At 48.0% G+C, this 17,174-nt stretch overlaps 3 protein-coding genes across 3 annotated transcripts in view; all 3 read left to right on the top strand.

Moving 5' to 3' along the window:
* Positions 1–13,007, top strand: part of LOC111534503 — a 70,562-nt gene extending 57,555 nt beyond the window's left edge. Inside the window, 6 exon segments of the mRNA XM_026446736.2 lie at positions 1,997–2,061; positions 9,663–9,850; positions 11,560–11,701; positions 11,917–11,979; positions 12,071–12,748; positions 12,750–13,007. Of these exon segments, the coding sequence (XP_026302521.1) occupies positions 2,051–2,061; positions 9,663–9,850; positions 11,560–11,701; positions 11,917–11,979; positions 12,071–12,748; positions 12,750–12,858 (1,191 nt within the window). The 5' untranslated portion in view covers positions 1,997–2,050 and the 3' untranslated portion in view covers positions 12,859–13,007.
* On the top strand, positions 12,866–14,335 carry LOC113219662. Its single transcript, XM_026446734.2, is given in 3 exon segments — positions 12,866–12,886; positions 12,967–13,557; positions 13,560–14,335. Coding segments are annotated over 3 exon segments (1,365 nt in total). The 3' UTR covers positions 14,313–14,335.
* A 666-nt stretch (positions 14,336–15,001) lies between these two features.
* On the top strand, positions 15,002–15,959 carry LOC113219661 (putative uncharacterized protein FLJ44672). Its single transcript, XM_026446733.2, has 3 exons — positions 15,002–15,196; positions 15,279–15,483; positions 15,621–15,959. Exons 1-3 carry the CDS (start codon positions 15,024–15,026, stop codon positions 15,957–15,959), a joined length of 717 nt encoding a protein of 238 aa, XP_026302518.1. The 5' UTR covers positions 15,002–15,023.
* The last annotated feature ends 1,215 nt before the right edge of the window (positions 15,960–17,174 follow it).

Raw genomic sequence — 17,174 nt, 5'->3', positions numbered from 1 at the left:
GAGCCACCATGCCTGGCCTCTGCTAGTTCTGGATTTACTTTGTGTTTACTTTGTGCTAGAGTGTCCCTCATTATGCTGATCCTCTGTTAAAATTAATACCTCTTTTTTTTTTTTTTTTTTGAGATGGAGTTTTGCTCTTGTTGCCCAGGCTGGAGTGCGATGGCACAATCTCAGCTCACCACAACCTCCGTCTCCGAGGTTCAAGCAATTCTCCTGCCTCAGCCTCCCAAGTAGCTGGAATCACAGGCATGCTCCACCACACCCAGCTAATTTTGTATTTTTAGTAGAGACGGGGTTTCTCCATGTTGGTCAAGTCTCTAACTCCTGACCTCCGGTGATCTGCCTGCCTCGGCCTCCGAAAGTCGTGGGATTATAGGCGTGAGCCACTGCGCCCAGCCAAAATTTAATACTTTTTATATTAAATTTACATGTATTTTTTTTCTTTTATTTTTTGATACTGGATTTTACTCTGTCACCCAGGCTGGAGTCCAGTGGCACAATCTCTGCTCACTTCAACCTTCACTTGCCAGGCTAAAGCAATTCTTCTGCCTCAGCCTACCAAGTAGCTTTACAAGTAGTATTACAGGTATGTACCACCACACCCGCCTAATTTTTGTGTTTTTTGTAGAGACGGGGTTTTGTCCTGTTTCCCAGTTTGGTCTCAAACTCCTGAGCTCAAAGCGATCCACCCGCCTTGGCCTCCCAAAGTGCTAGGATTACAGGTTTGAACCACCGTGCCCATTCTAGTTTAAACTCTTGAGTGGTTTATGTCTCCTGATTGGACTCCTACAAATACAGAATTGATGCTAGGAAGGATACCAGGAGATAGACCCACACAGATGGGATTTGGGCATGGGTTTGGTTATCCCAGGAGCAGTGCTGAGCTCCTTGCCAGTGGGACATGGGATGCTGGTGATTTCCAGGAACTGACCTCACAATGACTCAAGCTACCACTTACTGTTGATTGTGATGAAATGCCAGCTGAGGCATATGCCGTGTGAGCTTAGGGATGCTACATTTGACCATGATGGCAGTAAAGATGACTCTGAAGAATGGCATGGGATGGATCCCTTTGAATGCACTCAAGCAGGGGTCTCCAACTATAGGGCCACAGAGCCAGAGGTGAGCAGCAGGCGAGTGAGGGGAAACTTCATCTGTATTTATAGCCCCTCCTATCACTCACATGACCACCTGAGCTCCATGTCCTGTCAGATCAGCAGGAGCATTAGATTCTCATAGAAGCACAAACCCTGTTGTGAACTGTGCATATGAGGGATCTAGGTTGCACGCTCTTTATGAGAATCTAATGGCTGATGATCTGTCACTGTCTCCCGTCACCCCACTTGGACAGCCTTGATGCAGGAAAACAAGCTCAGAGATGCCACTGATTCTATGTTATAGTGAGTTGTATAATTATTTCATTATATATTATAATGTAATAATAATAGAAATAATGTGCACAATATATGTAATACACTTGAATCATCCTGAAATCATTCCCTCCACCCCCAGTCTGTGTAAAAATTGTCTTCCACAAATTCACTCTGTTTCTTTGGTAGAGACAGGGTCTTAATATGTTGCCCAGGCTGATCTCAAACTGCTTGACTCAAGTAATATACCCCTCTCAGCCTCCTAAAATGCTGAGATTATAGGCATAAGCCACCATGCTCAACCAAGACTGAGTTTCTTAAACCAAATAAAGATTAAGTGAGATTACTTGAGACCAGGAGGTTGAGACTGCAGTGAGCCCTGATTGTACCACTGCACTCCAGCCTAGGTGACAGAATGAGACTCTGTCTCAAAAAATAAAATAAAATAAAGTACAATAAAATATAAATTAACCCTTTATAACATTCCTAGTAACTTTTCCTCCTAAGTGTTCCCCACAAGCCTTTGAATTTTGTTAAATTTTCACATACCATTTAAAACATTTAAGAATTTATGTCTGTCTGTGTCATCCCTCTTTTTCAAAACAATGTCTTTTTATCACTTCCAGCTGGATCTACCATGAAAGACTTCAGAATCCAGGAAGAGAGACTGACTGGGCAACATGTTATTCAGGTACAAAAAGACTTGTACCATGACTCAGAAATGATCAAATAATAGTGCATGCATCAGGTACAATGGGAAGCTCTTCTGGAGGGTGACAGAAGCTTCCAGTTAAGGTGATATTGAAACCAGGTCCTGAAAGATGAGGAAGACTTGTATGAGAGTGGGGAGGGAAGGGGGAGGCGGAGGGATGGGGAATGGGCTGGGATGGGATGGAGTGAGCTGCCCAGGCAGGGAAACCAGCACTGTAAAGACCTGGACAATGAAGATGGCACATTTTGTTCAGGGAATGGTGAATTAAGTGGGTGGGAATGCTTTGGAGAGACAGTAATTTGCTTGTATGGAATTTTGCCGAGAGAACTCATTACAATTTCCTTTTTTTTTTTTTTTTTTGAGACGGAGTCTCACTCTGTTGCCCAGGCTGGAGTGCAGTGGCCGGATCTCAGCTCACTGCAAGCTCTGCCTCCCGGGTTTACGCCATTCTCCTGCCTCAGCCTCCCGAGTAGCTGGGACTACAGGCGCCCGCCACCTCACCCGGCTAGTTTTTTGTATTTTTTAGTAGAGACGGGGTTTCACCGTGTTAGCCAGGATGGTCTCGAGCTCCTGACCTCGTGATCCGGCCATCTCGGCCTCCCAAAGTGCTGGGATTACAGGCTTGAGCCACCGCGCCCAGCCCTCATTACAATTTCTAATCTGTTGATGTTGTCATGCATCACTGTCCTTGTCAGATAGTTTGGAATAGGTATAATGATCACACTAACACCAAGCATAGTATTTCATTAGTTCTCATAAAATCACAGGTAGGTGCCACAGTTATCCCCATTTTATGAATGAAGTGATGAAGACTTAGGGATAATGAGTGATTTGCCCAAGCTCACCTGGATATTAAGACTGAGTCAAATGTCAGGTCTGATTTGACTTTAATGCTTGCTTTGTTCATGAACACCACGTGTTGCCTCTCCTATGCAGTTAAGCAGGTAGACAGGTGAAAGAAAAGCCCGTGTTTGTCTCTACTCACACACTTCTGACTGTGTGTGTGGAGTTTCTACACCAAATTCTCCAATGCTCTGGATATTAACTGGATATCCCACAATTTTATTCTGACACTACCTGGAGTTGGCACAGACCCCACAGATGAGGGGCTCAGTCCCACGAGACCACTCTCATTTCAGATGCCAATGGCAAGTCCTAGGTTGTCACCTGTACTTTTGATCAATCTGTTACAAATCAGGGGTTCCCATGATCGCCTTCTTGGGTTTAATAATTTGCTAGAACAGTTTACAGAACTCAGAAAAACAGTTTATTTTTTTCTGAGAGACAGGGTCTCATTTTATTGGCCAGTCTGGTGAGCAGTGGTGCAGTCATAGCTCACTGCAGCCTCGACTGCCTGGGCTGAAGTGGTCCTCCCACCTCAGCCTCCCTATTAGCTGAGACTACACGTCTGCACCACTACATCTGGCTAATTAATTTCTTTTATTTTTCGTAGAAATGGGGTCTTGTTGTGTTGCCCAGTCTGGCCACAAATTCCTGGGCTCAAGTGATCCTCCCACCTCAGCCTCTTAAAGTGCTGGGATTACAGATGTGAGCCATCGCATTGGGCCAGTTCATTTCCTGTTACTGGTTCATTGTAAAGGATACATCTCAGAAACAACCAATGAAAGAGATGTACATGCTGGATGTGGTGGCTCATGCCTGTAATCCCAGCACTTTGGGAGGCTGAGGTGGGAAGATCACTTAACCTCAGGAGTTTGAGACCAGCCTGGGCAACATGATAAAAACATGTCTCTACAAAAAAAAAAAAAAAGCCAGGTGTGGTGTTGTGCACCTATAGTTCCAGCTACTAGGGAAGCTGAAGTGAGAGGATGCCTTGAGCTGGGGACTGGGGAGGCTTAGGTTGTAGTGAGCTGAGATTGTGCCACTGCACTCTAGCCTGGACAAAAGAGCCAGACCCTCTCAAAAAAAAGAAAAGAAAGATGTCCAGGGCAAGGTAAGTTTGGAGGGGCACAGAGCTCCCATGCACTCTGTTGAACATACTACCCTCCCAGCATCTCCTGTGTTCAGCAACCCTGGAAGCTCTGCAAACCCTGTTGTTCAGGGTGTTTATGGAGGCTTTATTATGCAAGCACGATTGATAAAATCCTTGGCCATCAGTGATTAAGTCGATCTCTAGCCCCACTTGCCTCCTGGAGTTAAGCAGGTGAGGCTGAAAGTTCCAAGCCTCTAATCATCTGGTTGCTTCCTCTGGCAGTCAGCCCTCCTCCTGAAGAAATCTAGGAGCTTGCAGCCACCCATTCATCTCAACAACATCCCCAAATGCATTCTTATCATTCTGGAGATCCCAGAGTTCTTAGAGGCTCTTGTGTTAGAAACCTGGGACCAAGACCAAATATTAAAACAAAAGATGCTCCTATCACCTCTGTCACTGAGGTCTTTATAAAAGCTTTAGAAGCTCTGTACCAGGAACCAGGGACAGAGACCAAATATATTTTTCTTTTCTTTTCTTTTTTTGAGACAGAATCTCCCCATGTCATCCAGGCTGGAGTGCAGTGATGTGATCATAGCTCACTATAGCTTTGACCTCCTGAGCTCAAGCGATCCTCCCACCTCAGCCTCCCAAGTAGCTGGAACTACACATGCATGTCACCCATGCTCAGCTCATTTTTGTAGAGATGAAATTTAGTTATGTCACCCAGGCTGATCTGAAACTCCTGGGCTAAAGTGATCGTCTTACCTCAGCTTCTTAAGTAGTTGGGACTACAGGCACACACCACATCCAGCTAACATTTGTTTTCATTTTTTTCTAGAGGTGGGGTCCCACTATGTTGTTCAGGCTAGTTTCAAACTTTGGGCCTCAGGTGTTCCTCCTGCCTTGACCTCCCAGAGTGTTGGTTTTATGGGTGAAAGCCACCATGCCCAGCAATCACAAAGGTCTTTATAAAAGAAAGGGGGGCTGGGCGCGGTGGCTCAAGCCTGTAATCCCAGCACTTTGGGAGGCCGAGATGGTCGGATCACGAGGTCAGGAGGTCAAGACCATCCTGGCTAACACGGTGAAACCCCGTCTCTACTAAAAAATACAAAAAACTAGCCGGGTGAGGTGGCGGGCGCCTGTAGTCCCAGCTACTCGGGAGGCTGAGGCAGGAGAATGGCGTAAATCCTGGAGGCGGAGCTTGCAGTGAGCTGAGATCCCACCACTGCACTCCAGCCTGGGCAACAGAGTGAGACTCCATCTCAAAAAAAAAAAAAAAAAAGAGGATAGGAGAGTCAGAATTGGAGCAGGAGATGTGGTTGATGGAAGCAGAGGTCAGAGAGGGAGATTTGAAGATGCTTCACTTCTGGCTTTGAAGATGGAGTCAGGGGCCATGATCCAAGAAATGGGGGTGGCTTCTAGAAGCTGGAAAAGCCAAGGGTACACTTTAGAGCCTTCAAAAGGAATTGTAGCCCTGCTGACACCTTGACTTTAGCCTTAATAAACCTAGTTTGGGCTTCTGGCCCCCAGAATTGTAAGATGGTAGATTTGTAGTGTTTTAAGCCACTAAATTTAGGAAACTGCAAACTATGTTGCAGCAGCAAGAAGAAATGAACATGAAACCAAGCATGGTGGCTCATGTTGGCAATCGCAGCACTTTAGGAATTTTAGGCAGGAAGATCACTTGAGACCAGGAATTCAAGACCAGCCTGTGCAACATAGTGAGACCTTGTGTCTACAAAAAATAAAAAAAATGGCCAGGCATGGTGGCTTATGCCTGTAATCCCAGCACTTTGGAAGGCCGAGGCGGGTGGATCACCTGAGTGAGCTGGGATTGCACCATTGTACTTCAGCCTGGGCAAGAAGAGTGAAACTTCATCTCAAAATAAAATAAAATTCTAAAAAAATTAATTAGGCATGATGGCATGAACCTGTCTGTAGTCCCAGCTACTAGGGAGGCTGAGGTGGGAGGACCACTTGAGCCTGGGAATTTGAGGTGGCAGTGAGCTGTGACTGTGCTACTGCACTCCAGCCTTGGTGACAGAGTGAGATCTTGTCAAAAAAAAAAAAAAAAAAAGGAAGAGAGGTGGAGGGAGGAGAGAGGTGAGGGGAAGGAAGGGAAGGAAAGAAAGAAGGAAGGAAGAAATTAGCATGATGAGGACAGATGGCAGTGTTAAATAAAATGGTCAGGGGTGGCCTCCTAAGCGAAAATTAAGCCAAGACTTGAAGGAGGGGAAGGAGCTGGCCGAGGTGCTGAGGGAAGAGGATTGTAGGCAGAAACAACGGAATAAAGTGTCTGAGGTGTGTCTGAGGCTCTGGAAGGAGGTCAGTGGAGCAGAAGAAGAGAGGGAGAGAATTAGGGCAGGAGGCCAGGGAGTTGCTGGGCTGAGATCAGCACAGATCGTGTAAGCCCTGGGAGGTTATTGCTGGGGCTTTGGCTTTTACTCTGACTGAGATGGGAACTGCAGGAGGGTTCTGAGCAGAGAGGCGACATGGTCTCTCTCCCGATTTAAAAGCATTCTCTGGCTGCTGAGTTGAGAAAGACTGTGGGAAGATTTGGGTAGAAGCGTGGGGGCCAAGCTGTGGCAACATCCAGGCGAGAGATGATAGTGGTCCTGACCAGGGTCATAGTGGTGGTGAGAGATGGTCAGAGGAGAGAAGCAGGGGAGGAGGCCAGGGAGTTGCTGGGTGGGGATCTTCAATACATGTTGAAGACACAACAGGATTTCCTGACAGACTGGATGTGGAGTGTGAGAGAAGGCAGGAGTCAAAGTTGAGATAGATACTTACTGAATTATTAAGTAATTTTAAAAAACACTACTGCCTTTCTCAATCCTATCAAGTATGGGATGCTAGATTAAAGAAATATCTTCAGGCTCAGTACAGTGGCTCATGCCTGTAGTCCCAGCTGTTTGGGAAGCAGAGATGGGAGTATCTTTTAAGGGCAGGAATTCAAGACCAGCCTGGGCAACATAGCAAGACCTCCTCTCTACAAAAATATTTTTCTTTTCCTTTTTTTTTTTTTTTTTTTTTTGAGACGGAGTTTCGCTCTTTTTGCCCAGGCTGGAGTGCAGTGTGGCACGGTCTCAGCTCACCACAACCTCTGCCTCCTGGGTTCAAGTGATTCTCCTGGGTTCAAGCGATTCTCCTGCTGCCTCAGCCTTCTTGGGTAGCTGGGATTACAGGCATGCACTACCACGCCTGGCTAATTTGGTATTTTTAGTAGAGATGGGGTTTCTCTATGTTGGTCAGGCTGGTCTCGAACTGCCGACCTCATGTGATCTGCCCACTTCGGCCTCCCAAAGTGCTGGGATTACAGGCATGAGCCACCGCGCCTGGCCAAAAATATTTTTCAATATTTAATAAAATAAAATAAATGTAGCTAGGTATAGTGATGTGTACTTATAGTCCCAGCTACTCAGGAGGCTGAGGTGGGCAGATCTCTTGAGGTGTCAGGAGTTTGAGGCCAGCTTGGGCAACATAGCAAGACCCCTCACTCTACAAAAAATTTTAAAAATAGCCAGGTATGGTGGCACTCAACTGTAGTACCAGCTACTGGGGAGCTGAGGCAGGAAGATGGCTTGAGCCCAGGAGGTCGAGGCTGCAGTGAGCTATAAGTGCACAACTGCATTCCAGTCTGGGTTACAGAGCAGGAGCTGTCTCACAACACAAATAGAAATACAAATAAAATAATAAAATCTCAAGTCAGAGCCTTTTGGCTCTCCAGCCCTTGCAACCCTGGAGCCGTGCAGTGGGGCTTATGTCACTGGGAATGAGGAGACCCCTGCCCAGTGTTGTTGCCAGACTAATCAGTGTTTTAAAAAATATATTAATCGGGTTGGGCGTGGTGGCTTATGCCTGTAATCCCAGCACTTTGGGAGAGCCAGGCGGGTGGATCACCTGAGGTCAGGAGTTCGAGACCAGCCTGGCCAACATGATGAAACCCTGTCTCTACTAAAAAAAATACAAAAATTAGCCAGGCATGGTGGTGGGCACCTGTAATCCCAGCTACTCGGGAGGCTGAGGCAGGAGAATTGCTTGAACCTGGGGAATGGAGGTTACGGTGAGCGGAGATCACGCTACTTCACTCCAGCCTGGACGAAAGAATGAGACTCCGTCTCAGAAAACAAACAAAAGAAGTATTATATCAACATGTAATGGTTTTATTATTAATATGTAATAAATGATAAATTTATTATTTTTTTTTTTGAGACGGAGTCTCGCTCTGTCAGAAGGCTGGAGTGCAGTGGTGCGATCTCAGCTCACCACAACCTCTGCCTCCTGAGTTGAAGCAATTCTTTTGCCTCAGCCTCCCGAGTAGCTGGGATTACAAGTGTGTGCCACCATGCCCAGCTAATTTTTGTATTTTTAGTAGAGGTGGGGTTTTGCCATGTTGGCCAGGATGGTCTTGATCTCTTGACCTTGTGATCCGCCTACCTCAGCCTCCCAAAGTGCTAGGGTTACAGGAGTGAGCCACTGCGCCCCGCCAAATATTTTAAAAATTTTGTCTTGTATTACTTCTATCAACAGGTGATGGTTCTATTATTAATATGTAATGAATAATATTTTTAAATTTTTGTCTTATTTTCTAATTTTAATATAATTATTTATATAAAGAAAAAGCCTTAGAGATCTTCAACAAAGTTAAAAAATGTAGAGGGATGCTAGACCCGGAAAGATTAAGAACTTCTAGTTAGAAATATTCAGAGTAAGCCACATACAACTTGCTACTTGATCTATTTTCTTTCTTTCTTTTTTGTTTTGGGAGATGGGGTCTCAGTCTGTCACCCAGGCTGGAGTACAGTGGTGCAATCACAGCTCACTGCAGCCTTGAACTTCTGGGCTAAGGCTCCTCCTGCCTCAGCCTCCTGAGTAGCTGGGACTGTAGGTATACACGATGATACCTGGCTAATTTTTAAATTGTTTTGTAGACATGGGGTCTCACTTTGTTGGCCAGGCTGGTGTCAAACTCCTGGCCTCAGTGACCCTTCCATCCTAGAGGTATGAGCCACCACAACAAGCACTTGTTCAAATTTCTAAAAAAATTAAAAATTTCTAAAGTAAGGCTGTGGGATGATGGCTGGAAGATCAAAGTAGAAAAACAGAAGAATAAGTTCAAATGACTTATTCACACATATTCTTTTGATAATAAGAATAACTTTTAGTGGATACATTTCTTCATTTCTTACAAACAAAAGGCAAATAAACAGTGTTGTCCAGGAACTTCAACACACACTGTACAATATTTCCACTTTGCTGGCATCAGTTGTGGAAATTCTTCATGGTTTACTTAACTATCACTATCAGTAATTTGCTTCTCTGATCATTTTTATCAACTTCCTCATCTGTTAATTTCTCTCCAAGGTATGTCATATCATGACATACTGCTGCTGCATGAACATGGCCGGTGTCATTTTATTAAACATGTAGAATGCTTCCCTAATTTCTTTTTTTACCCTCTGTCTCTGTGTTTTGCATTTTTCTTACCTTTATTGTCAGAAACTCCAGAAAGTCAATCATACTAATTTATCACCATTTGCTTCATTAATTTATACTTTGCTTATATTGAATTTTGCCCAACAGACCTCACTACAATTTCTAACCCATTTTTCGTTTTTTGTTTTGTTTTGTTTTGTTTCTGAGACAGGGTCTTGCCATTGTCCAGGCTGGAGTGTAGTGGCACCATCACAGCTGACCGTTACCTCAACCTCGCAGGCTCAAGTGATCCTCCCACCTCAGCCTCCCAAGTGGCTGAGACTATAGATGCTTGCTACTATGCCCAACTAATATTTGGACTTTTCCTATATGTGGGTTCCAGAGGGCTGAATGTGAAACGTGAGTATACATGGATTTTGGTATATGCAGACATGGGGAGCTGAAACTAATCCTCTCTATACTGAGGGATGACTGTATATGTTTTTACAATTATGCTGTAGGACACATATTGTTCCATAGCCTTGAAAATGATAATTTTAATGAAAATTATTTTTAATTGAGTGGAATAATAATAATAATAAAAGTAGCAGCTGGACAGGTGTGGTGGCTCACACCAGTAATCACAACACTTTGGGAGGCTGAGGCAGGAGGATGGCTTGAGGCCAAGAGTTTCAGACAGGATTTGGAAACCAAAGGAGTCACCATCCCTACAGAAAAATACATGAATAAGCCTAGTGTGGTGGCATGTTCCTGTAGTCTCAGCTACTTGGGAGGCTGCTGTGGGAGGATCACTTGAGCCCAGGGAGGTTGAGACTGTAGTGAGTCATGATCAGGCCTCTGCACTCCTGCCTGGGTGACAGAGTGAGACCCTGTCTCAAAACAACAAAAAAGTAGCAGCTAACATGAACTGACCTTTTATCAGGTGCCTATAAATACCATAATATAATTTCTTATAACTGTTTCTTATTTCATTTAACCACTGTGTCTTCGATTACTCCCAGAATTTCACCGTGTTTATGCAGATGACCTTTTGTTTAGATTGAATTGTCTCCCAAGGTATTTCCAGAAGTGAGATTACTGTGAGTCATGGTGAATGGACATTCTCATTGCTCTTGATGTAAACTGACAAGGTTTTGGGTGTCTCCTGGCTATAATCCCAGCACTTTGGGAGGCTAAGGCAGGAAGATTGCTTGAGGCCAAGAGTTGGAGGAGGCAGTAAGGTGAGACCCTGTCTCTATTATTTTAAAAAATTGCCAAGTTTTACCCTGGAAGGCTTATGTACAATTTAAACACCCCTCATAGTATAAGAAGGAGTCCATTTCACTGCACCTTTGCCAGCACAGGGTATTATAATTTAATAAGTTATTTTTTGTTTGATTATTTTAAATAGATAAAAGACGTCATATTACTTTGTCACATTTCAACATCTTTCCTTAGCTTATTAGCTCTATTTCTTTTCTGTCTGTAAATGGTTATTGTGGTGGTGGTTTTGTTTGAGGCAGGGTCTTGCTTTGTCCCCCAGGCTTGACTGTAGTGGCATAATCATGACTCACTGCAGCCTTAACCTCCCAGGATCAAACTATCCTTTTGCTTCAGCTTCCTGAGGAGCTGGGACTACAAGTGTGCACCACCACTCCCAGCTAATTTTATTCTTTTTTTGGATAGAGACAGGGTCTCACTATGTTGTCCAGGCCGGCCTCTAACTTCTGGCCTCAAGCAGTCCTCCTGTGTTGGCTTCTTAAATTGCTGGAATTTCAGGCATGAGCCACCATGCCTGACCAGGGCTAGTCCTATATTCTCTAGAGTTCTCTTTACTTTGCGCTAGCCAGTCTCTCATTATGTTATTCCCCTGTTATAATGAATAATTCTCTGTATTAAATTTTACCACTTTAAATTTTTGAGTGGTTTATGTCTCCTGATTGGACTCTGATACGCTAAGAAGGGTCCCTGGAGATAGACTCACACAGATGGGATTTGGACATGGGTTTGGTTATCCAAAGGACTATACTGAGCTCCTTGCCATGGAAAATGGGATGCTGGTGATTTCCAGAAAGTGACCTCACAATGACTCAAGCTACCACTTACTGTTGATTGTGATGAAATGCCAGCTGAGGCACATGCCTTGGGAGCTAAGTGGTTACTGTACTTGACCGCTATGAAGACTGTTGTGGGAACGGTCCTTTTGGATGTACATCAGCAGGGGTCCCCAACACCTGAGCCATGGAGCTATAAGGAGCCACACAGCAGGAGGTGAGTGGTGTCCAGTAAGGGAAGCTGCATCTGTATTTACAGCCACTCCCCATTGCTCATATTCCCACCTGAGCTCCGCCTTCTCTCAGATCAGTAGCAGCATTAGATTCTCATAGGAGCATGCATCCTATGTGAACCGTGCATGCGAGAGATCTGGGTTGCACTGTCCCTGTGAGAATCTAATACCTGATGATCTGTCACTTTCTCCCGTCAAGCTCAGATGGGACCACCTTGTTGCAGGAAAACAACCTTAACATGCCCACTGATTCTACATTATGGTGAGTTCTGTAATTATTTCATTATATATTACAATGTAATAATGGAAAAAAGTGCCTAATAAATGTAATGTGCTTGAATCTTTTGGCTCAGCTCCTGCCTCCTGGCAGCCTCTCCAGGTCCAGAACTTTGTCCAGTCGGCCTCTACAGGTCAAGCTCATGGCTCACAATGGCCTATTTAGGCCCATACCCTACCTCATGGCAGCTTCCACAGGCCCAGCTCCATCATTACAATGGCCTCTTTAGGCCCAGCTCCTGCCTCCCAGCCTTCTCTCCAGGCCCAGAACTTTCTCAAGTCAACCTCACCAGGCCCAGCTCCTGCCTCTCATCAGCCTCCCAAGGGCCAGCTTTTGCCTCACAGCCACCTTCCAAGACTCAGCTCCTGTTTTACAGTGGCCTTTTGAGACCTACCTTCTGTCTCCTGGCGGCCTGTACAGGCCCAGCTCCTGCCTCTGGGCAGCCTATACAGTCCCAAAATGTTCACAAGTCAGCCCCTCAAGGCCCAGCTCCTGCCTTCCATCAGCCTCTCCAGGCCCAGCTGCTGCCTCCAGGTGGCCTCTACAGGCCAAACACTTTCTCCTGGCTGTGTCTGGAGGCCCAACTCCTGCCTCACAACAACTTCTTTTGGCTCAGCTCCTGCCCAGCTCCTGGTGGCCTTTGTAGGCCCAAAACTGCCTCAAGTCAAGTTCTCCAGACCCACCTTCTGCCTCCCAACGGCCTGGACAGGCCCAGCTCCTGTGTGACAATGGCCTCTCCAGGCCCAGCTCTTGCCTCCCAGCGGACTCTCTAGGCCCAGCTTTTGCCTCACAGAGGTCTTCCCCAAACAAGTTTCTACCTGCCTCCCGGCAGCCTCTACAGGCCCAGGTCCTGCCTCACACTAACCTCATTATGCCCAGCTCATGTCTCATGGCAGCATCCTTAGGCCCAGCTCCTGCGCCCAACAGGTTGTCCAGGCCCAAAACTTCCTCAAGTCCCCTCTTCAGGCATAGCTCCTGCCTAACACTGGCCTCCTTAGGCACAGCTCTTGCTTCTCAGTGGCCTCGCCAGGCCCAGCACCTGCATCCCGGTGGCTTCTCCAGACCAAGAATTTTCTCAAGTCTGCCATTCCAGCCCAAACTGCTGCATCCCATTGGCCTCTACAGGTCCAACCTCTGCCTCACAGCAGACTCTCCAGGTCCAGCATCTGCCTCACCACAGCCCCCAAGGCCAAGCTCCTGCCTTTCAGCAGCCTCTACAGGCCTAGCTCCTGCCTCCCAGTGGCCTCTCTGGGCCAAGCTCATGCCTTACGGTGGCCATTCCAGCCCAGCTTTTGCCTTTTGGCAGCCTCTCTAGGCCCAGAACTTCCACAAGTGAGCCTCTCCAGGCCCAGCTCTTCCTCCCGGCTGGATCTCCAGGCCCACCTCCTGCCTCACAACTTCTTTCGGCTCAGCTCCTGCCCGGCTCCTGGAGGTCTTTGTAGGCCCAAAACTTCCTCACATCAAGCTCACCCGCACAAACTTCTGCCTCCTGGTGGCCTGGATAGGCCCAGCTCCTGCGTGACAATGGCCTCTCCAGGCCCAGCTCTTGCTTCACGGAGGTCGTCCCCCGGCCAAGTTCCTGCCTGCATCCCAGCAGCCTCAACAGGCCAAGCTCCTGCCTCACACTGGCATCATTAGGCCCAGTTCATGCCTCACAGTGGCCTCTCCAGGCTGATCTCTTGTCTCACACTGGCCTCTTTAAGCCCAGCTCATGCCTCTTGGCAGCCTCTCCAGGCCCAGCTCCTGCCTCCTGTCAGCCTCTACAGGCCCAACATCTGCCTCACAGCAGATTCTCCAGGCCCAGCATCTGCCTCACCGTGGCCCCCCCAAGCCAAGCCCCTACCTTTCAGCAGCCTCTACACACGCAGCTCCAGCCACCCAATGACTCTTCAGGCCAAGCTCATACCTCACGAGAGTTTTTCCAGGCCCAACTTTTGTCTCATGGCAACCTTCCCTGGCCAGGCTTCCACCTATTTCCAGGCCCAGGTCCTGCCACACACTGGCCTCTCTACGCCCAGCTCATGCCTCACAGTGGCCTCTCCAGGCCCAGCCCCTGTCCCGGGACATCATCTACAGGTCCAAAACTTCCTCAAGTCAGCCTCTCCAGGCCCAGTTGCTGCCTCCCGGCATCCTCTCCAGGCCTAGCTCTTCCTCCTGGCTGTGTCTACAAGCCCAACTCCTGCCTCACAACAACCTTTTATGGCTCAGCTCCTGCCCAGCTCCTGCCAGCCTTTGTAGGCCCAAAACTTCCTCAAGTCAAGCTCTTTAGGCCCACCTTCTGCCTCGCGGTGGCCTGTACAGACCCAACTCTGGCTTGAGAACAGCCTCTGCAGGCCCCACTCTTGCCTCTTAGCACCCGCTCCAGGCCTAACTCTTGCCTCATAGTGGCTTCCGTGGGCCAAATTTCCGCCTGCCTCCCAGCAGCCTCAACAGGCCTAGCTCCTCCCTCACAGAGGCTTGTTTATGCCCAATGGATGCCTCTGGCAACCTATCCAGGCCCAGCTCCTGCCTCATACTGGCCTCTCTAGGTCAAGGTCCTTTCTCATACTGGCCTGTTTAGGCCCAGCTCATTCCTCTCGTCATCTCTCCAGGCCCAGCTTTTGCCTGTTGTTGGCCTCTACCTCACAGTGCACCTTCCAGGCCCACCTCTTGCCTCACCGTGGCCTCCTCCAGCCAGATTCCTGCCTTTTCGCAGCCTCTACAGGCCTAACTGCTGCCTCCCAATGGCCTTTGTCAGGCTACGCTTATGCCTCACGGTGGCCTTTCCAGGCCTAGCTTTTGCTTTTTGGCATCCACTCCAGGCCCAAAACTTCCCCCAGTCAGCCTCTCCAGGCCCGGCTCTTCCTCCCAGCAACCTCTGCAGGCCGAAATCGTCCTCAAGTTGGCCTCTTCTGGCCCAGCTCCTGCCTCCTAGCGGCCTCTGAAGACCCAAATCATCCTCCAGTCAGTTTTTCCAGGCCCAGCTCCTGCCTTTTGGTGGCCTCTCCAGGTGCAAAACTTTCTCCTGTCAGGCTGTCCAGGCCCAGCTCATGCCTCTTGGTGGCCTTCCCAGGCCACCAAGAGACTTTTGGTGGCCTCTTCAGGCCCAGAACTTGACCTCAAGTCAGCCTCTCCAGGCCCAGCTCCTGCCTTCTGAAGGCCTGTACAGGCCCAACCTCTGCCTCACAGTGGACTCTCCACGCCCAGCTCTTGCCTCACTGTAGCCTCCCTAGTCCAAAAACTCCTGCCTTTTGGCAGCTTCGACAAGTCCAGCTTCTGCCTTTCAATGGCCTCTTTGGGCCCAGCTCATTCCTTACAACGGCCTCTCCAGGCTCAGTTTTTCCCTTTTGGCGGCTTCTCCAGGCCCAGAACTTCCTCTTTAGGCCCAGTTGCTACCTCCTGCCATCCTCTCCAGGCCCAGCTCTTCCTCACGGCTGTGTCTATAGGCCCAACTCCTGCCTCACAACAACGTCTTTGGACTCAGCTACTGCCCAGCTCCTGGTGGCCTTTGTAGGCCCAAAACTTTCTCAAGTCAAGCTCTCCAGACCTATTGTCAGCCTCGTGGCAGCCTGAACAGGCCCAGCTCCTGCCTGACGATGGCCTCTCCACGCTTTACTCCTGCCTCACAGTGGGCTTTCCAGGCCTAGCTCTTGCCTCATGCTGGCCTTCCCCGGCCATGTTCCTATCTGACTTCCGGCAGCCTCAACTGGCCCAGCTTCTGCCTTGCATTGGCCTCTCTAGGCCCAGCTCTCTTCTCACGGTGGCCTCACCAGGCCCATCTCCTGCCTCAAATCTACCTCCCAAGACCCAGCTCCTGTCTCATGGTAGTCTCTCTTACACCAGCTCCTGCTTCACAATGGCCTTGTCTGGCCTATCTTCTGCCTCACAGTGGCCACTCAAGGCCCATCTTCTGCCTCATGGTGGCCTCTTCTGGTTTTGCTCTTGCCTCACAGTTGCCTCTTCCAGATCCAGCTTTAAGTCTTTGATGGTCAACAGCATCAAGGAGCTTAAAGCTTCCCTAGACTCTCATTTGTTCACAGCAGAGTGCCTTAGCAAAAGCCGTCTCTTCTTTTAACCTTGAGAGTGGATTTCTGACAAATCAATAGTAAATTCTGCCTATGTGGTTTCACAGTGATTTCTGTTTTATTTAGTGTCCCATGGTTTTTCTTCTCTACTGGGGATGAGGGGGCAATGGGCCTCTGCTGGGGCCCTTTGTCTTTGCCCTGGACATGGTAGCTTCTCACTTCATGTCTTCTTTTTTTATATTTTTTACAGTTTTCTTTTTTTTTTTTTTTTCCTTAGGGTCTTGCTCTGTCACCCAGGCTGGAGTGTAGTCATGTGATTATGGCTTACTGCAGACTTGGCCTCTTGGCCTCAAGTGATCCTCCCAGCTCAGCATTTTGAGTAGCTGAGACTACAGGTTCATTCCAATATGCCTGGCTAATTTCTTATTTTTTCTGAGAGGTTGGTTCTCACTATGTTGCCCAGGCTGGCCCCAAACTTTTGGACACAAGCAATCCTTTTGCCTGGGCCTCCCAAAGTGCTGAGATTACAAGCATGAGCCATCATGCCTGGCCTGCCATTTGCTTGTCATGAACTATTAAGAATTTACTTTTTGAGTAATATACTATGACTATATACATTTGTAGAGAGAGATTTTTAATTTTTCTTGGATAACAATTTTTTTTTTTTTTTTTTTTTAGGCAACTTACTGCTTTGTCATTTAGGATGGAGTGCAGTGGTATGATCTCGGCTCACCACAACCTCTTTCTTGGCTTAAGTGATCCTCTCACATCAGCCTCCTGAGTAGCTAGTGTTTGGACGAACGGAGGCAAGATGGCGCACTTCCGGGTTCTTCATCACTAACTTTTCCCGCGCACGTGAAAATGCAGCCGGTGCCTGGGAAGGTGCAGACCAACCGGGCATGCGTCAGGTGACGTCAATCCGAAGAGACCAAGATTTACCTGGTCGCACCTACGGAACGCCCCCCGACACGCCCGTGCCCCGCCTATTGCCCTCCCACTCCTAGAAAAGCCGCTCCCGGCAGATGCGCAGCGCGGACTTCCCAGCCCCCACTCCTGTCGGGGCTGCATCAGGAACTCCGCCCGAGAGCTCCACCGGGTGACTCTCTCGGCCTCCTTTGCCGGAGGCCGACAGACCTCACCCCCACACCTTCTTCCCTGAAGCTGGGTGACCAAAAA

The sequence above is a fragment of the Piliocolobus tephrosceles genome, unplaced genomic scaffold (genome assembly GCF_002776525.5).
Source record: "Piliocolobus tephrosceles isolate RC106 unplaced genomic scaffold, ASM277652v3 unscaffolded_77, whole genome shotgun sequence".
Classification (NCBI taxonomy): Eukaryota; Metazoa; Chordata; class Mammalia; order Primates; family Cercopithecidae; genus Piliocolobus; species Piliocolobus tephrosceles.
The sequence above is the reverse complement of the archived record's forward strand: the minus strand, read 5'-3'. Positions and strand labels throughout refer to the sequence as shown.

Bases quoted from the DNA above. Each gene is read 5' to 3' on its own strand.
- LOC113219661 (XM_026446733.2), top strand. From the start codon at position 15,024: ATGCCTCTTGGTGGCCTTCCCAGGCCACCAAGAGACTTTTGGTGGCCT. The intron at 15,197-15,278 runs GCCTCCCTAGTC...CTTTGGGCCCAG, and splicing joins CCAGCTCTTGCCTCACTGTA to CTCATTCCTTACAACGGCCT. The intron at 15,484-15,620 runs GTAGGCCCAAAA...TTCCAGGCCTAG, and splicing joins CCCAGCTCCTGGTGGCCTTT to CTCTTGCCTCATGCTGGCCT.